The 27138-nt window shown below is 46.5% G+C and overlaps 2 protein-coding genes across 2 annotated transcripts; both read right to left on the bottom strand.

The window, feature by feature from the left end:
• Window positions 1–545: 545 nt before the first annotated feature.
• LOC149860904 (keratin, type II cytoskeletal cochleal-like) lies at window positions 546–8391 on the bottom strand. Its single transcript, XM_090051452.1, has 9 exons — window positions 7667–8391; window positions 6863–7077; window positions 4835–4895; window positions 4127–4222; window positions 3705–3869; window positions 3003–3128; window positions 2247–2467; window positions 1800–1834; window positions 546–1679 (listed from the first exon to the last, which is right to left on the bottom strand). The coding sequence occupies exons 1-9, from the start codon at window positions 8270–8272 to the stop codon at window positions 1318–1320; spliced, it is 1887 nt and encodes a 628-aa protein (XP_089907578.1). The 5' UTR covers window positions 8273–8391; the 3' UTR covers window positions 546–1317.
• Window positions 8392–15039: 6648 nt separating this feature from the next.
• Window positions 15040–26118, bottom strand: LOC149860903 (keratin, type II cytoskeletal cochleal-like). The gene is made up of 9 exons (XM_090051871.1): window positions 25450–26118; window positions 24448–24668; window positions 24206–24266; window positions 23490–23585; window positions 20067–20231; window positions 19680–19805; window positions 18885–19105; window positions 18183–18217; window positions 15040–17896 (listed from the first exon to the last, which is right to left on the bottom strand). Exons 1-9 carry the CDS (start codon window positions 26116–26118, stop codon window positions 17460–17462), a joined length of 2031 nt encoding a protein of 676 aa, XP_089907997.1. The 3' UTR covers window positions 15040–17459.
• Between the last annotated feature and the right edge of the window lie 1020 nt (window positions 26119–27138).

Here is a 27138-nt window from a genome sequence, read left to right as displayed (position 1 = left end):
CTCTTTGCTGCCCAGGAGACCATCTTCAAGGGGAGGGCTGGAAAAGTCCTGGTAATGTCTAGCTTATGGGCTACTGGTTTGAGCACTAGGCTGGGAAGCAGACAAAATGTAGATTTAACACCCCCCCCCTGCACCAGTGTGACCTGAATGCCCCTCTGTCAACTAGCACTACTTACAGATACCCACGTGGGATACGGCCAGCGTTCCCTTCTCTGATAGACACCAGCTACTTTTTTCTTCACTGGGTGTCTGATTTTTCAGGCCCCACATAACGAGGAAGAGCTTTGTGCCAGTACTCAGACTGGGGGAGTCTCATTAGCCCACTGGAACCAGTAAAAGGAGTGAGAAAGCTGGAGGCAAAAAAATCCCAGGTAGCTGCCACTGGAGGGAGCCAGGGTGTTCGACATCCAACTCTCAACATGTGCCAACTTCTTTCTACTAACTGCAACCTGGATCCCAGCTGAGACACAGTTCTAGGAGGAGACCACCCATAATATTTTGAAGGGGAGGCGGGGGCGGGCGGAAAGCACAGCACAAAAGGCAGGTTTAAAAATGAGAAATGCTTTTTATTACACATTCAGTACTGTAAGTCAGAAAGTCAAGGGCTGTAGCCGGAAGGACAAAGAAGTAATAAGAAATCAGGACTGTAGTTCATACAGCACCAGAAAGCAGTAGCCTTTTCCTGGGTGTCACTCACTAAACAGAAGGTGCTGGGGGCACTTATCGCTGCAATCAAGAAACCTACAGGGTGGAACTCATGCCGGAGACAGGTTATATTCCTCGGCCTCGACACCATTTTGGCAAGAACAGGGTGCCTGTAATTTCACGTGGCTTTAGCTGGGATTTTCTCTTCTTTTGAGAGCAAACGAAACATGCTCAAACAGAAAACGATTGCAGACAAAAGACTTTACAGCGAGTCCAGGCACCACTCGGCCATGATACCGCCCTCTCCCCGCATCGGATTTAGCTGCCTATTTGGCAGTGAGGATTGCATGGATCCTGGTCCGACACAGCGTAAAGGACTCCAGGGAGAGCTAGCATCAGGACACATGCTGAAGTAGTGTGCTGAGTCAGGGGCGTAGGACCTCGGTCATGACACCGATTGCAACAACAGCTTAGGAAGTGGTTTGCTTTGGCCGATGACTTTCCCGATTCCCGCTGGAAGAGCCTTTTTGTGCCCGTTCCCCCAGGAAGAGGAGAAGGAACAAGAAGATTAGCTCAGCTATTTACACCATGGATTCAAAAGGCTGCACTTGCGCTCAGCAGGTAGGAAACGTGCTTTCATTCAGGGAGGGTCCCCTGGAGGCCGCCTCCTCTTTACCGAATGGATTTCTTGGTCGTGGTGGTCTTCGATACGATTTTCATGCTGGAGCTGCTTCCCCCGCCGGAGCTCAGGCCCCTGCCGCTTCCACCGCTGAAGCTGCTGCCTCCCATGCTGAGCCCCATGCCGCCGCCAGACCCGTAGCCCCCACCACCCCCCAGACTGATGGCACTCCCGCCACCCATGCCTCCCATGCTGTAACCGGCTCCGCCGCCTCCCATGCCGTAACCGGCTCCACCGCCTCCCATGCCGTAACCGGCTCCACCGCCTCCACCGCCGCCAAGGCCGAGCCCGCCTCCGAGGCCTCCTCCCAAGCTTCCACCGCCGTATCCCATTCCTGTGGAGGAGCTGACCACAGCTGGAGAAAACAAAGCAACCACCAACTCGGTTAGATGTCCCTGGTTCCTGGAGGGGGAAAAAAGCCCAATGCCCGCTACCATGACACAACCCACGAGAGGTCGAAAGGCAAGATACTTACACACGCTTACGGCTCCAACTCCTTCTCCCGCCAGCCTGTTAGGGAAGAATGAGACGGGAAGGCATGTAAGGGAAGCAGCCGGTCCAAAAGGCAATACGGAAAGGGGCCCTGGTTGTTAAGGCCAAAAGAGGACCACGCCGTCTAATCGGACACTCCTAATGCTAGCCAGAGATCCTCAGCCAGTGGGTACTTCTGCACTGCAAGCTGCAGGTGTGAGTCACACCATGCTTGCTGAATCACAGCGCACTCACAATGTGCCGGGGCTGTACACAGAGGAAGGGCATCTTGGTCCAGGAGGGCTCAGACTCTAGCATGTACCTTTATTCTGCCCCTTGCTATAGTTTAGCCTGTGTGGCCCAGGCTTTCAGTTTGCACATGGGCAATGGGTGCCACTGAGTGCAAGGTTTGCTGGACTCTTCAGATTGTAGTAGTGTAACGTGCTCTCACCTGCTCTCTTCACCCTCCAGCAGCTTCCGGTAGGTGGCAATCTCGATGTCCAGCGCCAGCTTGACGTTCATCAGCTCCTGGTACTCCCGCAGCTGGCGGGCCAGGTCAGCCTTGGCCTTCTGCAGGGCATCCTCCAGGTCAGCCAGTTTGGCCCGGGCATCCTTGAGGGCCATTTCACCACGTTCCTCGGCCTCAGCAATGGCGGCCTGAAGGCTGGCGCACTACAAGAATTGCAATGCAAGAATTGCAGTGTTGCTGCTTAAGTGGGTGATTGATGGACCCACCATTTGCTCACACCAGCTTTCCTCCCATGCCCATTTGGGTTCTCTCTTCCAGTGCAATCACTAATGTTTCCAGTTTCCCTGTTATCCCCAAATTCAGCTTCTGGGATTCAGACGGGCATCTCCAACCACCACATCTACAATAGGAGTACTGCCTTATTCTCCAACACTGTGAGCAGAGGTGGCTTTGCAGGTCCCATAACTGTTTCCTAGGATAAAGGAGTCCAGGCCCACATGGGGCTTCCTGGGCCATCAAGTCCAGCCCCTTGTGTTCACATGCAACTGTTTATTGAAGGATTCAGCTCCTCAAACCCTCTCACCCAGCTATAGACACCAAGACCACCCGACATCATGCCATGGAAAAAGCAGAGGGAGCAGGGGGCTGCTACTGCACACAATTTCCATCCACTTCTGCCCTTCCCAGGTGGCAACCAGCCTCCCACAAGCAAGGAGCCCTCCCCTGCCCTCACTCTACCTGCTTCTTCACGTTATCAATCTCATTGCGCAGCCTCTGGATCAACCGGTTGATCTCTGTGATTTCCATCTTTGTGCTGCGGAGGTCATCTCCGTGACGCCCAGCGGAGACCTGCAGCTCCTCATACTGATTGTCCGGAGCAAGAATGAGAAGCAGGGAAATCATTTACTTTTATGCACTTCCTAGAATTTGGGCAGCATCCCTCTCAATAGCATCTCAGCCCCATAATGGATAGCTCGCTTACTACAGAAGCCACCTGACCCTAATGAAGACGCAGCGTACACGGGCACTAAACTTTGACTCGTTAGCAAGCGCAGTTGTCTAGAACTTGGCTATGCCCCTGTGGCTTCCTTGTATCCTTTACAGGGATGTCAAGAGCAAGGAGCAGCAGTTGTCACTGCCACGACACAGAAAGCAGACACGGAGGGGGGCATGAATAGCTGTAGACAGCCTTGTCCAATAGTTAGAGTGGATTGGGAAGTCAGGACACCTGGGTCCTAATGCCAGCTCTGCACATTGTCTCATTGTAAGACCTGCACCAAGTGGCTGAAACTCTCTAAATAATCCCTATATAATTGCCTACTACTACTACTACTACTAAGTGCAAGGAGCCAACTTGATGCCGGGTGTAACATGAATGTGAACCTGTATATATCAAAGTTCAGGGTAAAGCCTTCCCTGGTTCAGTATTTGGTAGCTCACCTTGCTCTGGTACCAAGACTCAGCCTCCGCCCGGCTCCTGTTCGCGATGTCTTCATACTGAGCTTTGACTTCTGAGATGATGCTGTCCAGGTCCAGGCTACGGTTGTTGTCCATGGACAGGATGACAGAGGTGTCCGACACCTGCTGGTGCACCTGCGACAGCTCCTGCAAGAGACACAAGGCCAAGTCACTCATGTTCTGCCATCTAGATGGCCTTTTGAGGTCCCTTCCAGCCCCACTTCTCTGTGACTATGACTCTGTGGCTGCGTGGAACTGGCAATGATCGGGCAAGCTGGTGTGCTGGGACCATGGTCATCAGCATGCTGACCTGCCCAATCTTGCCTCGTGACTTCTTTGTGCTCCCCCCTGCTATTCAGGCAGGGAATTCTGCAGGTGTCTAAGGCAGTGGGTGGACTGCTTACCATTTCATAGAGAGCTCTCAGGAAGTTGATTTCATCCATCAGCGAATCTGCTTTGGCCTGCAGCTCCACCTTGTTCATGTAAGCATTATCTACATCCTAAAGAGAAGAGAGCAAAAATAAGGGATGCAGGGATGAAGCATAGAGTCTCCTATGGCCACAGAGAGTCCTATCAAGAGGGGCAATGCCTTTGCAGTCTATGCTGCGATGAACTGGGGGTGGAGGACTGGTGAGGTTTTGGGACATTTGTCTTGGCACTAATGGATTTGCTGCTCTACACATCCCTGGGCTGTTGGCTGCCATAGAACAAACATGAAAACAGGCATGGATGAGGTCTCCTTCCACCCAGCTCTGAAAAGGTTGCATTTCCTCCAGCCCTAAAGGAGCCCTTCAGTGCTCAGAAAGGCTTTTTGGCTGTGAGCTGGCAGGAGGTTACTGCTGTATTCTGACCCCACTGAAGTGAAGGACTGAACTTGCATTGGTTTTGCTGGAGTCAGAATTTGATTAAGCAACAAAGCTCATACTAGGATGCATCAGTGTAGCTCCCCTGAAATGGATGGGACAGAGCTCCAACTGGTGTCAACTAAGCCACAGTTTTTTCCTTGATGGAGCTCATCGAGGTCCCAACTAGGGGCTGGGTCTCCATGGGTCTTTGTGGCTTTGGGTCCTGAGATCATCTTAGGGTCAGGCCCGTAACCCTGCCACACTCACCTTTTTGAGCATCACAAATTCATTCTCTGCACCAGTGCGCCGATTAATTTCATCTTCATATCTGTTGGGATAAAGGAGAGAGACAGCTCCATTAGTTAAGGCCAACCCAGATAACCCACACAGAAAGCAGAGATAAGGACAAAAGCCAGGTGGATTCAAAACTGCTGCCAATCTGAGCTAACAGCGTGAAGTATTATGCTATAGGTTGAAGTGGCCAACGGTAGTATTTCAGCTGAGCTGCTTGCGAGGGGATAGTCCAATGTGTCGGGTGCAAGTTTCTGCTCTTCCAGAAGACTTCCTTGGTAGGGTTACTTAAGGTGCATCTACACTGCAGTGGAAATGGCGTGATCGCGGCATGGGGAAGCACGCCCAACCTTGCTTTTCTCTGGCTTATCTGGGTTACCTCTAGCACTGAAGATGAGATACACAAGTTTAAAGGGACCCTGGGTGGCTAGCTTCTTATGTTGCCTCCTTGCTGCTGTTATTGCCTGAGCTAACTTTATTAGATCTAGCTTGGGTGTGCCTACGCATCTCAGTCATGCCTCTCAGTGGCAATGCAAGCATGCCCTGGGGATAAAAGACATGTAAAGTCCTAAGTCCCATTTTCAGAGGTGGCTTCAGCTGCTAAAACACTTTGAAAAGTCCATCTGTAGTTTATACATCATTTCTTGCATCTGTAGATGAGAAAGATATCGCTTTCCTACCTCACAGGGCTATTTGGAGGATAAAAGCTTGTGATATGAGAAGAGGCTATGGTTAGGAAGTAGGATGTTCTTTAACTGAAGAAACACTCTGCATTTGAATGATAGTACAGAAGCCCACGGTAATACACTTGCTTCAAATATAGATGAGTTGAGTTACTCATTGGTTACTGATGTGCAAAGACTTAACTTTATACTGGCTGAAGCAAAATATCCTGCACGCTGTGTTTTAAATACATGCACCAATCTTTGCAGAAAGGAGGTCAAGATCATGAGGAATAAGCATCTTATATTTTGGTAACCATTTCCCAATGCAAAATTAGTAATGGCCATTTAAAACTCCATAAAGAAATTAGAAAGAAATTCTGAAGAACTCACTATAAATCTTCATTAAGAAATAAAAGAAGCTCAGATCTTTGAGTTAGAAGTAACTCATTATGCTAAAAATACATTTCTGCAAAATTTTATGGCTCAGGGCCATGTCTTCTGATCAGATAGGCAGGGTGTTGGCTAGACACACAGAAGAAAAATCTTATCTTGGCAGCGGCATGGTGATCTGGATGTATCCAGACAGCTTTATGCCAGCTCTCTAACTTGCACTACCTTTGTGCAAACGGATTTCAAAAGGGACCTGGGAACAAGAAAAAATGAAAGCTGAACTGGGAGCCAATGTGGGTTTTGAAAACAGATACTTCCTCTGCAGTATTTACTTTTCTTGGAACTGTGTTATCACAGGCAACAAAGATCATTCATTGTCTTGTCCCATACATGACTATTCAAAAAAAGGGGAAAACACATACAAATACATGTACCAGAAGGGAATTCATACTACTTTTCCATGCCAACTTCATGCACTATATCTATCTATCTGAACATTTTTTGATCTTGTAATTTTCTCTGCTCTGAACTTGCTAAGTCTTGCCAACTAATGCTGCCTATTATATGAGAACTCCGGGATTACAGTCTCCTAGACTGCAATCACGTTTAATTTTCCGCTGCCTGCATAGATTATACTGGTGAAATAGGAAGTTTAGAAACCTCAGCTTTATCTTGAACAAATGCAAATTCTGATCCCTTTTCCCCGATCCTAAATCCAGCCATCGAAGTGAAACTGGGACTGGAGGCTGGTTTTTGATTCGTTAAATCTAGGCTAGCAAAAGGGCACACTCTGTATTTACACGTGCGATCAGAAGCTGGCTCCATAGATGCATGTGCTTTGTCAAGAACAAATGCAAAATAACACAGACATAAAGAGCACTCAATACCGTATGAGACTTCTGCCTTGGTTTTGCCTATATGGTCTAGAAGTTAATGTATAGTTTCTTACTTGTTCTTAAAATCCTCTACCATGTCCTGCATATTCCTCAGTTCTGAGTCCAGTCTTGATCGGTCCCCTAACAAGCTGTCTAGCTGCCTCCTGAGGTTATTAATGTATGCCTCAAAGAGGGGCTCCAGGCTCTTTCTGGTAACGGTTTGTCCCTGTTCCTGCAGAAGTGTCCATTTGGTCTCCAGGACTTTGTTCTGTTGCTCTAAGAATCGGACCTGGAAGATAAGAAAAGAACCAAGAGGTAAACAAGATGAGAAAAATGGTCCAGATCTGGACAGGATGATCCAGAACAGGGATGAGGGGGAGAAAATATGCCAGGGATGTTCCATGTAGGAATGAATTAACCTGGTGGGAGATGTTCAAAGGTATTTAGGAGCCTAAAGATAGAATTTTCCAAACACCAAAGCACATGAAACATCTCTAGGTGCCTAAGTATCTTAGCAAATCTTGTCCTGGCTTCTGAACTGCTTTCAGTTAGCATGACCCCACTGAATCCAAAGGTACTTCGTCATTTGAATAATAAGAAGCGGAGCCTTAGGGTAATACAGTGAAATACTGAAACAGAGTTTGAAAAGCAGTGCTTCTCTGCAACAGGAATGTTTAAGACAAATCCCAGGTTTTTAGCCATGATTTTTCCTAGCAACAAAATCCTGCTGTCTGTGGCTAGCTCTGGGGCATATGGAAATTCCCTAAATGGCCCATACTAACGGCACAGGACTTTGTTCTCTATTTTCCCTCCTTTGAAGACTCTGACCTCTACAGAAAATGTTTCAGACAGACTGTAGATTCAAGATAGATCCTCACCTTGTCAATGAAGGAAGCAAATTTGTTGTTGAGGGTCTTGATCTGCTCCCTCTCCTGTGATCGCACTCTCTGGATCTCCGGGTCAATCTCCAGCTTGAGCGGTGTCAGGAGGTTCGGGTTGACTGTCACTTCATGGATACCACCAGGTGGGCAGACAGGAAACCCAGGGCCACCTCGGCCAACAAAACCTGGGCCTCCAAATCCAAAGCCTGGGCCGCCCATGCCAAAGCCTGGGCCGCCCATGCCAAAGCCAGCACCTCCACCGCCACCTCCACCTAATGCAAAGCCACTACCTCCACCATAACCACCCCCCATGCCTGCTCCTCCACCAAAGCCGTATCCTCCACCGAATCCAGCCCGGAGACCTCCACCATAGGATATTTTTCTGCTTCCACCTACACCGTAAAGGCTTCTGCTGCCAAAGCCGCCTCCAGCTCCACCACCAAAGCCGCCAGCCCTCCCTCCTCCAACTCGAGAGAGGGAGACAGAGCTGAAGCTTGTTCTGGCCCCACTGCCGCCAAGGCCACTTCCTAGCCCAGCAGAACCTGAACTGAAGGTCTTGTATCCCCCTCCCATGGAGGACCTGACTGAAGTGCGCGTGGCCATGATGGCTGGCTTACTAGAAAAGACAAAGAGCAGGAGAGACTCCAAGCACTAAAAAAGCTAAGCTGAGGGAGAAGAGCAGAGGGTGAAGGAGCTGGGACCCTTCTGGTGCAAGAGCCGGGAGTGCCTCCCTCTTTTATTTGCTTGGGAAACTTGGCATGCGTCATGGGACGATCTCCTACAGCTGCAGACTTGACGTGCCTTGCAGCAACTTGCCTCCCCCAACACACCTCGCTAGTAGCACAGGCCTGAAAAATGCATTGTTTGCAGGCAAGAAAGTAACGGTGTGATAGAACTCTCCTTCCCATAGGACTTTGTTTTGAATCGTTAATTAAACCAGACTGTGGGCCTGATTCTGCAGCACTGCCTCCTAGGATTCAGGACAGCATATGTGAGTCTGCAGAGATCCTGTGAGTTGCATTGCTCCCTCACAAGCCATTCCTGTCATTACTCATGTAAGTAAAGCTGCTTGCCCTGCTCAAATATTTGCAAGACAGGGATCATCACGAGTACATTGTGTGGCTACAAGTCTGACGGCAAAGAACACCATGTCAAAAGATCACCTTAGCAAGCAGGTGGAGGGTTTCAGAGCCTTCTTGAGACTATAAATGCCCAATTCCCATCCAGTCTAGTAGGAATGGGGTGTACAGCTTCTCTAATTGACTTGGAAAAGCTCAGCCTCGAGTTTTTATTTTTAATGTCTGCTCATATTTGATTATTTAAAAAAATTGGCGTCAAGTGCAAGAAACATTAGAAGGAGTCTGACGGATTAACCCAGCTGACTCAAAATCTGCTGACTATCACACCTCCACCATCATAGCATTGCTAGGGTATCTCTGCATCTTAGGAAAGATTTAAGAATGGAGTTATGTAGCGTGGTTAACAGTAGCTAAGAGTCTGTTGCCTTTCCAGACAAATTCTATGCTGCATTGGGTAGCATTATCACATTTAACTGGCCTTTTATGGAATATCCCTGAAACCAACAGCGGTCTATACAAATTACTCTAATGATTTATATGCCAATAATTTTCCACCGTAAAAACAATGAGGTGTGTTAATTTATGCCAGCTGATGAACACGTCTCTGGAGTTCACTACAGGATACGTGTTCTATAGGCGGTTTGAAACTTCCCAGGCAAATATATTCTGGTAGTATTGGACTGATGTAGCCATGACAGTCCAGGAATTATGGACAAGGAAAGGACTATTTTTTCGTGGTGATGTCTTTCATTGGACCAACTGCACGGCTGCGACAAAGTTAGATGGGGTTGCGAATGCCTGCATTTGATGAGAGCCTGATGAAGAATGTCTTACATTCAAAAGTTTGCCTAACTTTATCCCAATCATACATTTGGTCCAACAAGAGCCATTGGCCTCCCAAATCCTTGCCTATTGCATATACATATGTGAAAATGGATTTCTCTCTTGAATTCTATGGGTTGGCCAGTTGAAAAAACACATAGGGCACTGTTTTCTAGTAGATTTGTTTCCCGGAAGAGTCAGTTATCAAAATTAATGAGTAAATCTCACTGTGAAACAATATTTTTATGGTGCCTTTTTTTGGTTAGTCTTACCGTGGTTCTTTAGCCTCTATTCTGCAAAATCTGGGAACACTGCATCATTTTCTAAGTCATCGGTGTATACTATAGCACGCCCTTTCTTATCCAAACCTCCCTGGAAAGCATTTTCTAACACGCCATTCAGATAGCCAAATTGGTTCAAATAAGTGAAATACTGTTAGTTACAAGTTACGGTCTCATATCTGAGAGTAGAAATACGGTATTGCTTTCAAGCTTAAAATGGCACAAAATACCATACCAGTGGTCATGCTACAGCACTGTCTCAACCTTAAGAGTAGAGGTGAAGTATGGTACAAAAGAAACCTTAAAAAGAGATCAGTTTGAAACACAATGCCAGCTGTTGCCAAAAAAAAGTGTCATTCTGATAACTAAGGTTTGGATCCAGGGGATGGACTGCTATGACATTCTGCTCTCCATGTAGTGAAAGTCATGGCGTTCAGGCTGGAGGTATGGTCACCCGGATCCATCTTCCATTCACACTACTCCTATGAGAAAAACTGGCTGCCTCAACGTTTGGTTATTTGATATAAGAGGCAAGCATCAGAGAGGCATTGCTCCATGCCATTTGACAATCAGGTCCCTTTACGATACAAGAGCGGAGAGCTTTCTCTATTGTCGGGCTGGAGAACGAGGTGGAGGATTCAAAAGTGGATTCCTCCCCCTGCATCATGGAGAACTTGTGAAAATTGTGAGCCCATCTTGCACAGTATTTCATTGCTGTTCCCCTTCTTGAAGCGTACTTCACTGTGGTCGCTGCCTTATTGCACAGCGACTCCATTGTGATGGCAAGGGGACTACTTGTAAAGTGAGAGATTGTACCCTGTAAGCCAGGCAGATTGGATCCTGTATAACTAAACAAGCGAGATTTTTTTGGTAGAGCCAGTTGAATGAGCAAACCCAGATTTTCAATCCAAAATCAGCGGCTTAAGGGTATCTGCATCGTCTTGCAGCTTGTTTTCTGTTGGTAAGCTTCCAGAAGTAGTTTCCTTTGTCTCAGAACTTGAAAGAACCTGAATTTAAACGGCTGGGCTTTTTTTCTCTCTTTTAATTGCAATCAGAAGCCCTGATGTTTGCATAATCCATCATCTTCAATCATGCCCGGCACACCTTACTGCCAATAATATGAGTCATTACCACCTGAAGCTCATTCAAGTGAGACATCAGAAAATTAATTATTTGAAATGGTGTCTTAACAGAATATCCAATGATCTGGATATATTCGTGTGGTAGCAAGGGGGTGCTGTAATATCAAGAGTGTAAATTTAGCCCAATTTCTTATATTACATTTGACATTTAAAGCTTATCTGAAAAAAAAATTACCCCAGGTCCCATGTCATCAGTCCACAAAGTGCTGTAGCCATGCACCATCATACATTACAACATGCATTGACTTTGTGGAAGATCTCCAGAAAGAGAAATGATGTCTTCTCTCTTTAATACCATAATAAGGGAGATATGTAAAGAGATTGATATTCAAGTCACTTTTATAGCAGTTTGAGTCCTGGGAACAGCGTGACCACAGTTGTGTGGAACCCTTTTCAGACTAATTTCCATAGCTTTTCATGTCACAAATAGCTTAAATGTGTCAATATTTATCTTTCTCTAACTTCAAAAGTCAAATCACCTACAACTCTAACTTGGCACATACCTATTGGCCTCGGTGGAACCCGGGGTGTCTATACACATGCAGGGCAGGCATAGCCAAAGGTGCTTTAACTTTAGCACTTGAATTAATGATCAATTTATGCTAGAAGGGAGTCTGGCTTCATTAAAACCCACGGAGTTGTGTCAAGTTATAAAAGCTGGAGATATTGGCTACAGTTTGTATATTTATGCAAAGGGTTTAATGACAAAGAAAACAATGTTCGTTTTTATTTCAATGAATACGTTATCTTCATTGGAACTTCTAAGGGCATGAGCTGGCCCAGGCAATGTCAGCTAAGAAGAAAAATGATATAAAGTATTGTAAGGTAAAGCAACACTGCTGTTTAGTCACTAATGCATGGAGAAGTCTTGGAGTTTTTCTACAAGTCCTTGCTCACATGATCAGCTCTTGCATTTGGAGCCATGTCCTGCTTGCCTGACTCACCTGAGTGATCCTGCTCAAGTCAATTGGACCAGCAGCATGGGTAAGGTAGGTAGGTCCTTTATTCTAACATGAGTTGTCCAGTCATTTTGCAAAGTCCCAGTCTGTGCTCTCTGTACTCACGTATGTCCTACTGGCTTACACGAGGAACTACCGTATCATCACCAGGAAAGATGATTTGCACGATCAAGCCACCAGGACTTTGCTTCAGAACATGGAAAAAGTTGCCTCGGAGCTGACTTTTACCTTGGCACGTAATGCTTTCTACCATTAAGTACAGCATATGTTATCAAGGACCAACTTATGGTTCTGGCATAGCTCCAGGGACTTCCAGGAAGTCACTTCTCCCTTATACCTGTTTAAATGCAAGGAGACTCAACCCTGCTATTTTCAGGTGTTTACCCAGTCTTGCTTTTTATCACTTTGTTCTTTTTCTCTGATGTCAATGAAGTATTTTCATCAGCGTGATCATGAGTATTGATTTCCAACACAGTTGAGTGTTGCGTGTTGTACAAATGCCAAACAACAAGATGTGCCCTTTTCTGAGAAACTTCGGGCTCTCAGCAGGCTTTTAGGAGGATCTTCCAAAAAAAAAAACCGCATAGGAACATTAGCCTGTGGCTTTTTAAGCTTTCCTTAAAGCAAACAGGAATGTAAAAATGGATTGGTACCACTCGTTCTTCATCACCCAAACGGTGATTTCAAAGGGAGCTTGGAATAGGACTCGTGCCAAATCAAGACACTTCTATTTAGATGCACATTTAAGGAATTTATAAATCTGTAACGTCTTGAAATATGGATTTTGTCTTAGCTCCAAGGCATAGTTTTCTATTAAAAAATGACCTTTTAAAATACTCCAGCAACAGTATTAGTAATGAGTTTGCTTCGTTGCCCTGCCAGGTGCTGAGTATTCCTCGTTAGATATAAATGGAGATGGAATTGCTCACGGCTGCTCAAGGTGAGGCATAATAACTGCTGCAATGAAGTCACTGCGACCTCCTCCCTGCCTAAGTGGGCAGGCAAGTCAGGGTCACTGATGGAGACGCTCAGAAGATCTTGTGCTGTGCTTGGTGCACAATGGCCAATTCATGCGCTTGGCATTGTAGGGTGCTTAGTGCTCAGTTCTCGCTGCATTCCCTCGCTGCATGCAGGCACACCTCTAGCTTTGCTTTCCACTGCTTTCCCTTAGAGAGAAACAGCTGAAGGTCTTCTTCTCTAATGTCCAGAGGGAGTTTCCCAAATTCAGTCCAAATTCAGTTTTTACTTCAGTAAAATTTCTCCTCTCCCTGAAAAGTTATCCATCATGGTCAATGGGAAGAAAATACATTCCCTCTACTCTGTAGCCCAGGGATGGGCCAAATGCGGCCCACCAGGCCATTCTATCTGGCCATGGAGCCCCTAAAAAATTTAGAAAATTAATATTTATCTGCCCCGATTGCCTGCCATGCAGCCCTCAATGGCTTGGCGAAACTCAGTATAAGCGGCCCTTCGCACAAAATAACTGCCCACCCCGATACAGCCTAAGAGGTTTGCATGTGCCTCCGCGATCCAAGTTTCATTCACCATTTGGGTGGTGTGCAATTCGCCTCTCCCGGGAAGAGTCAAGACAATTTATTCCCCCAGACAAGCGGCCTGTCTCATCAAGGTGGGAGGTGAGTTAAGTGGTCATCTTTTTTGACCTAAGCATTTCTGGGTTTTATATCGCTACGTCTTCGTTGTACCAGGCAAGTGGGTGGAGTCAGCCAATGATTTTACAGGTTCGAACCAGGCCGGTTGCATGGTTAATCCAGGTTTTCGCTGTTGTAATTTGCCCAGTAACTCCCAGGCGGATGGCAGTTCCCAAGGCACAGGGAGACATTGTACCGCAGCCTAATCCCTTTAAGAGATGCCCCAGTCTAATAGCTAGAACATAGGACTATGAGTCGAGAGAGAGAGATTCGCTTCCTGGATCTGCCGCTGACTTTGAGTCACCCTAACATTACTTTTCTCATCTGTTTCCCTTCCTGCCTTTTGCCTCTCTTCATTAAATTGTAACTTCTTTAGGGATAGGACTATTTTACTGTGTGGTATACTCATCTACTAAAAAATTCAATCTAGTGCCTGTCAAAATGGGTCTCTGAACTGCCCTGGGATTTCAATTATATTGCAACACATGGTAATATAACAGAACATATTAAAATATTATAATAATGATTAGTACAGAAGTCACAATGGTTTTTTGGAGTTTTTGATTTTATTTTTGTTATCCTTTTTTTTTTTTCTTGGGCATATTGTACTCAGCCAGTATATTGATTTTTTTTTTTTTTTAATTACTAGATTTAAATTCCCTGGAACTGGATTTGATTCTCTGCCCGTATTCTCTTTAGGCCAGGCCACTCAGACAGACTCTCGTGTTAAAATGAGCTCACCCTCATTTATCGTAATTACAAAAAGGCAGGAGATTCTTGAAGAAGAAACTAAAACAACATGTGGAGACATCCCTCTGTTCTGCTTCTGGCAGCCAAAGGAGTGGAAGGTTATTAAGATAAAATAATAACTGTGCATTTCTGAAATAGCTGCACAAACAAGTGCCATCTTGCTTTGTACTATGTATTATGAAATCGTGCCATTTTTTTCGCCCTGTCTTATATAAGGGCAGGATTTTTTTAAACACGTTGAAAGAGTGAGGAGCCCAGTGCCCAGTAAAACTCAATGGGATCTGAATACCTGGGGGTTGGGATGGTCAGTTTTTAGCAACAACTAAAAAAACCAGTAGTCTTCCTTTTTTTGCAAGACGGGGAAAACAAACCAAAACCTGGACCCCCCCCCTCCCCACCCCACTCCCATTTTCAGGCACCATTCCTTAGCTTTTGGATGAAATACTTTTGGTTTTGGAGGGCAAACCCACAAAAAACTCCCTTCCAAAATGACCAAAACCAAACATCTGGCTGAAAGGCAATGCTTCGTTTTCAGTTTAAACCTGAGTTTAAAATTGTCCCAGAGGAGGTATTTCCAACCAGCCCTACTCATTAACAACAGGTCGCTGTGTTGAGACTGATACAGAAATATCTTATTCTAACAAAGCACCTCTAAAGAAGAATAGGCCATAAACACATCTCATAAATTACGTTCCCATTTTATTAGAAACATTCAAGAAGGTGAAGGGGGAACAACAGAGTAGGCTTATTAATCAGGAAAAGTTAGAAAAGCTTTAATGTTTTAAATTCAGAAAACAGACACGGAGGAATTTTATTACTGACAAGCCTGGCATTTATAAAGTGGAAATGATGCCTTAAGGCAGTTTATTCAAAGTAATTTTTATTAGAGAGTAGATCTGGATATGTTTGCTGTGTCACGGCTACTGGAAACCTGATGAACACGTTCGAAAGAAGTCACTTCTAAAATAATTTTCTCTCACATTGGTGGGTCAGATTCAGAATTTAATTACAAATAGGGAAAAACTCCACTTAAATGAACGAGCATATTCCAGATTTAACAGACGTGACTAACACCAGAACCCGAGTCCCACAGATAAAAATTCCTTTCTATCCACTGTATTTACTGAATTTGAAACCTCAAAAGTGATTAGAAGCATAGTATCATCTCATCGGTTTATTCTAAAAGGACAATATTACATTAATCAGCATTAACATGGCCCTATTGGGGAAAAATAATGATTCTAATAAGAGTTTAAAAGACAAAAATCCAGCCCCTCTCTTTTTTCTGTCATTCATGATTGAGTATAAGCTCTGAGGCATGGATCTTGGGCAGGATTTTCAAAAGACTATGGGACTTAGGAACCCGGGGCCAGATTTTTTAAGGAATTCGGGAGTCTAAAGATACTGTTAGTTTTTAGGTAGAAGTTAGGTTCCTAGACACTAAATACCTATGTCTGTATTTAGGTCCCTATACCTTTAAAAATCCAGCACGTGAGTCCTATTTTCAAAAGTGACTTAGGCATTGTGAAGTTTGGACCTCAGCGCCCCAATGCCTTTTGGAAATACTGTTAAGGAACCATTTATGCTCATTTGAAAATGTTACCTTCAGCAATTAGCAGCTTTTGGCAATCCTAGTCTTTATCTTTTTATGAGCATAGAAAGGGGAAGTTTTCCAAGAGCACCCAAATCACCTAGGAGCCAAAGTCCTTGGAAAGTTCAACGGACTTTGGTTTGTAAATTATTTTATTACTTTTGAAAAAGTTACCCATAAAGCCTCGCTCGAGGCAGAGCTGATTCCAACTGCTGCATTTCATCATGTATGTATTAAATAACTGTTCTTTTGGAAAACCATCTCTGCCTCAGTTGAGGATTTTCTTCTAAATCCAAGTAAGTTAAAAATGGAGTTCTTATACAAACAGACAGGGTCATTTCTATCTATATCCAGGTGGGCAAAATGCAGCCCGCAGGCTGGATGCGGCCCACCAAGCCATTCTATCCGGCCCGTGGGGCCCCTAAAAAATGTACAAAATTAATATTTATCTGCCCACAGCTGCCTGACATGTGGCCCTTGATGGCTTGCCAAAATTCAGGAAGTGGCCCTCTGCCCAAAATAATTGCCTGCCCCTAATCTACATCCTTTGATGAAACATGACCACAAGATGACACACATGCCACTTGATAACGTGAATGTTTGCCTTTGGTTTAGTTGTGAAAATACATCACCGGGGGCAAATTTTCTTTCCAAGAAATGCCTAGGCTAGTTTTTAGTTAAACCATTTTTAAAGGAATTGCTATGGCCTGGGCCAACATTTTCAAACGTGGGCATCTTCAGTAGCTATAATAAGCTTCTAAGCAGTGGGGAATTGATGGGTTTATTCATCTTCTGCTGGCTTCAGAAACAAGGGCGGACATTCAAGCCTCTGTGAAAATGGGGTCATTTATTTTAAAAATCCAAAAAAAGAGATGGGAGGAGGGACCATTTTTTTTGCAAACATTAAAGCAATTTAGGGCCTAAGTGCTAATAACTTTCTAACTGAAAATGGGCTTCTATATTTGTTAGGTATCTCTGAAAATTTCTCCCTAGGTTCTCTGTATTTGAAAATATTGGCTTGTTTTGGTTTTGGGGCTTTTTTTTTTTTTTGGCAACAGAATGCAACAAAGGGTATGTCTAGCCTACAGAGAAATGTGTTTGTAACTCGGGTCACCCAAACCTAGCTAGGTCATTTGGGCAACAGCAGCAGTGAAGAGGACATCTCTCGGGTTTTAAGTCAGGTTGGCAGCTTGAGTCTTCTGTCAGCTCAGGCTAGATATTGTAAGCCAGGTTAAAACCCATGCTTATTTTATCTTTATTGCTATTTTCCCCTCAGCTGCTGACTCAGATGAACCAACCTGCGTTACACACACACATTTCTTCCCTGTCTAGAAATACCCAAAAGCTCCCAATTCAAGCACCTGAGTGCGGGAGAAACTTTCAGTACTTAAGTCCATTTGAGAAAACCCAAGCTTTGCTTCCCTGCTTTAGGAGCAAAACTTCGAAGAAGTAGTGCAGGAGCAGTTGTGGGGTGCTGCACAGTGCCATCCCCACACGGGAGTACTGTGAGCCCCGCGTTACTCGGGCTGGGGTAAATTCTTCAAGCTCTGACTTTTGATGCTCTTTTTGCTGGTAGAGGTTTTGGAGACAATTTTCACACCTGGGGCGGCTCCAGCTCCACTGCCTTTTGCACTTCCAGAGCTGAAATTACCTCCTCCAGTGCTCAGCCCGCTGCCACCACCACCTCCATAGCCAGGGCCAAAGCTGCTTCCACCACCGAAGCCAAGGCCGAGACCACTTCCATATCCAAGGCCAATGCCACTTCCACCTCCAAAGCCAAGTCCACCTCCGCCACTTCCACCTCCAAGGCCAAGTCCACCTCCGCTTCCATAGCCGAACCCTCCACCACCTCCAAGACCAAAGCCGCTTCCTCCGCCACCTCCTAGGCCAAGTCCTCCATATCCTCCTCCCAGTCCACCTCCACTGCTGGCTGTAGTGCTGGAGCTGACCACAGCTGCAAGAAAACCACAAGAGAGTCCAATACCCTGTCAGCCACTGGGTTCCTGAAACTCTACCCTTTGGCCTTATTGGCAGCAATTCTAGGGTTAGAACCGCCTGCACTATAAGCATGACTCTCCACCACATCCGGAGCAAGCCCTACAGCTTGCAGTTATAGCAAGCCCCTTAGCTAAGAGACAAAGACCCACATGTTCCTCCTACCGGAGGGGAGCAAAGACCCACACTTTCCTAGCCTGGGGTGGGGAAGCACTGACCCAGATAAGACTGCTTCAACTACTTACAGTAGCTGATGGGCACGACGCTGTCACCACTCAGCCTGTTGGAGAAGGTAGATAGGCGTAAGGTGGAGGAGAGACATTTGCAGTCCACACATGCATCAACCTGTGATGACATTCAATGCTGCTGCTGCTTTTGCCCAGCACGTTTGCAGTCTTGCCATGCTCAGGCCTTGTCTTTTTAATGTTTCCAACTCTATATCCATCCATCTGCAGCACTCGACTCGTTGTTGTCCTACGCTAGTATCTAACCAACTTCCACGCATGCAGCTGCCCAACACCTTTGTTCTCCATTATCCATCTTTTACAGAGGGGCAACCAAGATCTAGGGAGACCCTAAGCCATATGTTTGAAGGGATGTAGGTGCCCTTAAGTACACAGGGGTGCCTTAGTGGGATAAAGGCCTCAGTGCTTTTGAAAAAACACAAGGTGCTTCTTTGCCCCTGAAATGATAAACCCTTTAAAACTCTGGCCCTAATTATATTATAGTACCATGTTCTCTCTCTCCTTAATTGTCCATTCATCTAGGGATTTACACTGTGCTCTTCCTTGTGAGTGTCTTGCTGCCTTTGTTTCCTTGCCTGTGCAATAAGGAGCATGAGACTTACCCAATGCTTGCAAAATACTTAACATATAGCAATCTGCACCAGCCACTATGTCATAAGCATTATTATTACTAGAGTATTAGAGATGATTAGTGCCACCCACCTGCCCTCCTCGCCCTCCAGCAGCTTCCGGTAGGTGGCGATCTCGATGTCCAGCGCCAGCTTGACGTTCATCAGCTCCTGGTACTCCCGCAGCTGGCGGGTCATGTCTGCCTTGGCCTTCTGCAGGGCATCCTCCAACTCGGCCAGTTTGACCTTGGCGTCCTTGAGGGCCAGTTCCCCGCGCTCCTCTGAGTCTGCAATGGCTGTCTGCAGGTTGGCACACTGCAGGGGAAGGCAATGGGGTTCCTTTGACTTGCCAGTCATTTCTCTGTGTGGGTTTCCCCCATCTCTCCCTCCTTTATTCACATGGATTTCAAAGCAAAGGAGGTGACCGGAGGCTGGTGCTCCTCAGTGCTGATCTGGGAAGATCTGGGTGAGGGGTTGTTCGAGGCCTCCAAAAGCAGCACTGCTGCACCCCAAAAGGGGGGTCAATATGTAGGCAAGAAGAGGTAGTGCGGGAAAGGGGCAGGACCACAGAGCTGTGAGAAAAATACTCCTTCCACACTCCACTCTTCGGGAAGCCTCCCCAAGTTATAGGAACAGTCCAGCCTGGTATATTCGCTAACTGATCTAGGTGTAGTTACTAGCCATGTTCACTTCTGCTGCATATGCAGTGTGTGTGTGTGTGGGGGGGGGGTGTGAACAGCACTGCCTCCCCTGGGAGGAAAGCAAAGAGCTCCAATAGCTAGAATAACTATTGCATCCTAACACTGTTGCAGCTAGCACAACTGATGGGCTAAAGGAGCAGGTAACTCTGTGTTTTCCTTCTGCTAGTGCCCAGCATTGCTATACCTACCTGGTTCCTTGCATTTTCAATCTCTGCCCGTATCCTCTGGATCAGCCGGGTGAGCTCTGAGATTTCTCCCTTTGTGTTACGCAGGTCATCTCCATGCTTCCCGGCAGTGGCCTGCAGCTCCTCAAACTAATATGCAGAAGGAAGAGTGAAAAGATAAATGCCCAGCCATGAAATACACTTGCTGAGCAGCCACACGTGGATGTAGAGACACCTCCATCTGTTCAGAAGGAACTGGGAGGCAGCAAACACCTCAAATGCCGCAAGTCTCCCCTTGCAGGCTGCAGCTCCTACGGCTATAACATCACAGTGCCACTGCAGCTGTGCCTGCTTAAAAGGACCCAGACATGCAGAAGATCATGGTAAAAGGCAGCTGTGTTTCCTGCTCACCTTTGTCTGATACCATGCCTCAGCTTCCGCTCGGCTCCGGTTAGCAATGTCCTCGTACTGAGCTTTGACTTCGGTGATGATGCTGCTGAGGTCCAGGTCTCGGTTATTATCCATCGACAGAATGACAGAGGTGTCAGACATCTGTGCTGACAGCTGGGCCAGTTCCTGCATAAAGTACATGGGTGTCACCCAGATATCACCACTAGCCTTGGGAGATGCTGATTGATGCTCCTACTCAGGTGTCAATCAGAAGAAAGTCCATATGTGTTCACTCAGGTGCTCTGGATTTAAAGGGAGCAAAGTAATCTATTTTTCAAAGCAATTTGTGGTTGGATTATAGTGTTGGCTGTGCCTGTATAAATCCAGATTGACTATAAAGCTGCCAAAGAGAATTTTCCCCCTCCAATTCAGCACCAGTGAGGCCACATCTGGAGTCCTGTGTCCAGTTTTGGGCCCCCCCCACGACAGAATGGATGTGGAGAAACTGGAGAGGGTCCGGCAGAGGGCAAGAAAAATGGTTTGGAGGCTGGGGCACATTACTTATGAAAAAAGACTGAGGGAACTGGGTTTATTTAGTCTGGAAAAGAGAAAACTGAGTGGGGATATAATAGCAGCCTTCAATTCCCTGCAGTGTGGGTCTGAAGAGGACGGAGCTGGACTGTTCTCAGTGGGGGCAGATGACAGAACAAGGATCAGTGGGCTCAAGTTGCAACAAGAGAAGTAGAGTTTGGATATTAGGAAAAAATGTTCTCATTTAGAGGTTAGTAAAACACTGGACCAGGCTACCCAGAGAGGTTATGAGATATCACTATCATTGTAGGTTTTTAAGACCCAGTTAGACAAAGCCCTGGCTGGGATGATGTAGTTGGGGCTGGTCCTGCTTTGAGCAGAGGGTTGGACTAGATGTGACCTCCTGAGCTCCCTCCCAACTCTAATTTTGTCAGATTCCATGAGACTATTCCAGATGAAGAAAAGGTATAACCCTGATTCTTAGTATATTTTTATTTAAGAGGCAGGTGCACAATAAAAGAAGAGTATTTGAGACTGCTCAGGGGCAGGTGAATGTGGAGCGTCCAACAGCCTGAGACATTTAAACATGAACGATTTGGAGCTTCTGCAGTTACTATAAGAAGTGACATGATTAGAAACCCCAGTGACAATCCTTTCCTCATTGCACTACAAGGTCATCTATTTGCATTTTTGTAGCACGTAGGAGGCAGACCCCTTTGGGCTGAGCACCAAGATGACTGAGATGAGGACCCCTTTGGGTTGAGCACTGTATGGACCCATAGTGAGAAACTTCCTGGCTGAAGGCCTTCTCCTACCAAGGAGCAAGGATAAAATGATTTGACTGCATGGACAGATAATAGATAAGTAGTAGGCCTGTGCGAGTAGGCAGCTATTTGATCCGGCTTTGGATCTGCCCACTTTGGATGCTAGTGATCCGATCCAGAGCTCTGGATCGGTTTCCTGCTTTGATCCGGCCAAAGCGGCTCTGAAGTTTCAGAACTGCCTCAGAGATCCGGCCATAGGGTATAATGGGGAATCAATGAAATATCTATAACTTTGTTGATTTTTGTCTGATTTGGATGAAACTTGCAGGGTTGGTAGCCCCTGGTGAAGCCACGAAGCCTGACAAGTTTCAAGAAGATAGGTGCAGGGGTTTGGGGGGAGCTGCACTTCAAACTGTGGACAAGCAAAACTCGTGACATGGGTGATAGTGTGTGTGTTAAGGCGCAGCGGGGTGAAAGCTGCAGGGATGCTAGCCCCTGCTGAGACCATGAAGCCTGCCAGCTGCCAAGGAGATCGGTGCAGGGAGATTCTGGGTTCTGGGGCCCCCCATCCATGGAAATGTGATGGGCCTGTGGGGCCTGCACCTCTACTTGCTGACAGGCATCTCTAGCTGCTGACAGGCTGCCATGGGTGCTTGTGCGGCTGACTGTCTCTGTCTTGGGGCAGTGGATTGTCTGTATTGATTATTTGCTCTCCTTAGGCTGTGGTTTTGTAGGTGTTAATCCTTGCTAATTAACTTAACACTTAATTAACACCTACAAAACCACAGCCCAAGGAGAGGAAATAATCAATACAGACAAGCAATTGCCCCAAGACAGAGACAGTCAGTTGCATAAGCACCCAAGTCATGAGTTTTGCCTGTCAGCAGCCAGAGGTGCAGGGCCCCAGAACCCAGAAGCCCCTGCACCTATCTCCTTGACAGCTGGCAGGCATTATGGGCACAGCAGGGGCCACCATCCCTGCAGCTTTCACCCCGCTGCACCTTAACACACACAGTGTCACCCATGTCACGAGTTTTGCTTGTCTGCAGCTTGAGGTGCAGTTCTCCCCAAACCTCTGCACTGATCTTGAAACTTGGCAGGCTCCGTGGTCTCACCAGGGGCTACCACCCCTGCAAGTTTCATCCAAATCAGACAAAAAACAACAGTTATAGATATTTCGTTGATTCCCCATTATAACCTATGGCTGGATCTCCAAAGTGGCTCCGAAGCTATTCTGAAGTGGTTTGGAAGCTCCAAACCACCTCGGAAAACCTAATGAAGCTAGTGCTTTGATCCAGACACGCTGCTTCAGACACCAAAGCATCCGAAGCTTCTCTGGATCCGAATCATGGTCCAAAGCCTCACACAACCCTAATAAGTAGGTAGAGGGAGGAGCAGAACTTGAAACTGCTAGATCAAACGGTCTCCTTTGATGGCTTGGCTTCCCACACATGTTAACAGTAGTGCAACTAAGGGGGAAGTGAGCAGGCCACCAGATCTGGTGTGGCCCCCAACTCACAGCCACGGCTCAGCCATGGGCAGGCAAAGACCCCAAACTCAGCACTGTAGTTGCCTATGGCTGGCGATGAAGGAACAGGGGACCAGGTAGGTCCTCCAGGAACCTGCACCACTGCCGGTTTCTCAGCTGCAGTATCCAAAGCCTGCATTGCTATAGGAGAAGCAGCAGCCGCAGGCTCAGTAGCTGCTGCCAAGAACAGCCCTGCCAAGTAGGACCATGCTTCTTCCTCCCACCCCTCTCTCCAACAGAATAGACCCCTCCCCACCCGGAGGGAGTTGTCTACCTTTTCATACCTATTCCCTCCCTTTCCCTTTGAATCTTCCTGCATCGCATTTGCATTTTCATAGACCAGCATTTTGCATTTTGGCTTCTATTCTACCCAGGAGAGCAGACAAACACCAACAGATTTTCCCTATGCCTGGAGAAGGTGTTTGTACCTGAAAGCGTGCAAAGGACAATTTTTCCAACTGTTTAGTTGGTCTAATAAAGGATATCACTTCTACCCAAGAACCTTGTCTGCCTACATCCTTAGACCAACACGGCTAATACCAACAAGTCTCTACACATTAAGCCACTTCCTGAGGGCCACAGCTCATTTCCCAGAGCAAAGCCAATGAGGAGAACCCATACCGCATCGTAGAGGGCTCGGAGAAAGTTGAGCTCATCCATGAGGGCGTCCACCCTGGCCTCCAGCTCCACCTTGTTCATGTAGGCAGCATCCACATCCTTAAAAAAGAGCAACCACAGTGACATCCAAAGCCAGGGACTGAGCAAGCGTGAAGGCCAACCTGCCTTTCTGCCCCTGCAGAGTGGGACGTTTGCCTTGATGCTGCATGCAGCATTGATGTCCATAGGCCAAATGTTGCCTTTCTTCCTACTGAGACTGCTAAAAAATGCACAGAGTTTATAGCGGTCTGGAGGAGGTCCATGCATGAGCAGAAAGCAAAATAGGGGGAATGTGCTGCAGAGGCTTCATGATACCCTCAGGCAAAACAGCATGTGAAAGCTTGTAGGGGGAGATGGGATTTTGCACACTGTCCTCCCCAGCTGCCTGTATATGCAGGCATGGAAGATTTCTGAGCCTTCACTCACTCTCACACCCACCCTCAGCCTTCAGAGACCAGCACAGCTGCCTTGTGCTTGACAGGAAGCTGGGTGTGCGTACATCCAGCCCTTGTGGTCCTCAAAGTGGGACAACCAGTATTTACTCTTACCTAGGGAAGGGCAGGATGCATTTCAGTGAGATTTGGACCCCACATCCCTATGGCCACCCCAGCCATCAGGACCAACATACTGAGAGAAATTAAATTAAACTCAGCTTCGGTGTCAGCGTTCGTATCACGCACCTTCTTGAGGACCACAAACTCGTTCTCCGCTGCCGTGCGCCGGTTGATTTCATCTTCATATCTGTAGAGAAGGGCACTGGATTACTTCTCAATTGAAGCTATTAGCATGGATGGTACAGGTAGGAATGCAAGAATTGTTTAAGCCAACCTCGCTATTACAAACACATCTCCAGTGAGTTGGTCTGGAGGCCTCTTTCCTAGCATAGATCACTTGCAAGTCCTGCATTTGATCATTCACTCACTTGTTCTTAAAGTCCTCCACAAGGTCCTGCATATTCTTCAGCTCACCATCCAGACGCCCCCTCTCATTTAAAAGGGTGTTTAGCTGCTTCTTCAGGTTGCTGATATAAGCCTCAAAGATAGGATCCAGGTTGTTTTTGCTCAAACTGGATTTCTGACCCTGGTCATTCAGCAAAGCCCACTTGGTCTCCAGCACCTTGTTCTGCTGCTCCAGGAACCGGACCTGAGACCCAAAAAGCAAAAGACATTTAATGGCAGGTGCTCTTGGATGGGTTGACAATGGGGAAATCAGTCATTTCAGGAGAGGAAATTCCACTCTGAGTACCACAAGGGCTGGAGTCATTTCAGGACCGCAGAGGAAGTATTAAACCAAAAATACCAAGTCAGTCCATAAACGAGCTAGCATAGGGAGTTGGAGCACTTTAATGGCAGCAACGCAAAACTCCATATGCATCAATTTGCAGCTAGATGGCTTCCAGGGTCTAACTTAGCTTGCTTAGAAGTAGTATACGTTGCAGTGTGGTATGCAGTGTAAGCACATCCAGAAAGCATGCTAGGGAAGGACATTGGCATGTGGTCCAATGGTAGGAGGTAGGTAAGACTAAATGGCCATTTAAGAGGGGAGTGATATTTTTCATTGGCCTGTCACGTTTTTCTCCAGAAAAGCATAAAATAATTTAGTACACTGCTTAGACCTTTTTTGGCATGGTGGAAGAGGGAGGAATCTAATATGTTTCCAATTTACAAGATCAGCCATGGAAAATCTTTGTTTTTTGGTACCTATTGAGAAACACTTTCATTTCTTAGAGGTTCTTAATCAATAAATGCAAATAGGAAAGAAATATTTGCCAGATGAGAGATTCATTAAATTATATATCGGTAGATCGTGTATTATGAAAATGTGATTTTTCTTTTTTAGGCATCTGTCCATCCATGCATCTCTCCATCCACCCATCCAAATTATTTTACCACAGTCATTACTGTACTATTTGCTCAAGTCTCACCTTGTCAATGAAACTAGCAAATTTGTTGTTGAGGCTCTTGATCTGTTCCTTCTCGTCTTTTCGCACCTGCTGAATGTTGGGGTCAATCTCCAAGTTCAGGGGTGTGAGAAGGCTCTGGTTGATGGTCACTTCTTGGATGGTACCAATACAAGGTGTGCCACTGCCGAACGCTGCTGGTCCTCTGCTCCCACTGTATCCTCCACCAAAACCAAGTCCCCCTCCACCACCAGGCCCACCACCAAAGCCGAGGCCCCCACCAGGACCAAAGCCGTATCCACTACCATATCCACCACCTACGCCTCCTCCACTGAGAAAAAGCCCAGCACCACCACCACCAGCGGCCCCACCAAAGCCGACCCCCCCACCACCTCCACTGCCGAAACCTAGGCCTCCCCCAGTTCCAGCGCCAAATCCACTCCGTAGGTTACTGCCAACACCGATGGAAATTCTCTTGGTACCACCAAGACTATAGAGGCTCCTAGTGCCAAAGCCACCGCTGCTGCCTGCACCCCCTCCGCCAAGCCTTCCAAAGCCTCCTCCACCTCCTCCAGCTCTTCCAACAGAGACCGAGCTAAAGCCACCTCTGTTTCCGCTTGTAGTGATAGCAGAGGCCGTGCTGAACCCCTTGCCCCCACCTCCGGTTCTCATACTGTAGGATTGCCGGCTCATGGCAGCGAGTGATCTCTGTGGTGAAGAAGCAAACTCAGAGAGCATGCAGCTAGCTCTCTGATGAACTCTGCCCCTTTTATCCTTTTGGAGATCTGGGCTTGCCTGTTTTGGGAGCCAAGAGATCAATTCCATGCCTTCATGGTTTTGACATGCCCAGCAGCCAGATGTCTCCTTGAGCTCGTTAACCACTCGTTGAACTCAAACACACCTACAGAGCTGCTGTGAATCTACCCACTTCAACACACCCAATATTCTCTAACTGCTCATTTTCCACCAGCAAGCGCTCCGACACAAAGCAAGTGCTTTGCTTTTGGAGACACCTTGTTCGAGTTGACAGCTACCCAAATGCAAAGCAAAACGATGCTTCATCCTTCATTCTATGAACCGGGTTTTGAGAATCCCCATTGCAGATATCTCACTAACAATTTGCACTTGCATCTGGGTGAGCTGTGGAGGGACATTGTTTTGTCTTGCATTAATGCACCCAGTTAACAACTGAGGAGGATTACTTCTATTCCTATCCAACATCAGCCAGCTTTTACTTTACCAAAACCCTGCATTCACTTTAAAGAAGAAGTAGCTGAAATAAATTATGTATTAAGGTAGAAAATCGGTGTGAATTAGTTTGAATGAATGGGGTTACCTTCACTGACACTGGACAAGAGGGTCCTATGGGTCTTTGGACTGCAGGCATAATACAGCTGTTCAGCAGCTGTTCTGGCATGACGGCAATGCACACTGACAGTTCTCCTTGGGGCTATAATTAGTTCACACTTCATATTGGTTCTTCATGATTACCTTATACAGGAAATGCCTTGAAGCAGGGGCTGTTTTATGTTTAGTGTTTGTACAATACTGAGCCTAGTAGGGTCTTGGGCTAGCAACATATAGCTAATGGACACCAACAAATAATGCACTTCCTAGACTCTGGTGAAGCAGAAATCATTTGTCTAAAATTTTAGTTGTCATATATTTTTCATGCAGAATAGGAACTTTCCTCTGAAAATGCTGATTAAAAAT

Source organism: Crocodylus siamensis, chromosome 6 (genome assembly GCF_052110815.1).
Source record: "Crocodylus siamensis isolate JL-2025a chromosome 6, ASM5211081v1, whole genome shotgun sequence".
NCBI lineage: Eukaryota > Metazoa > Chordata > Crocodylia > Crocodylidae > Crocodylus > Crocodylus siamensis.
This window is presented reverse-complemented; position numbering and strand designations above follow the sequence as displayed.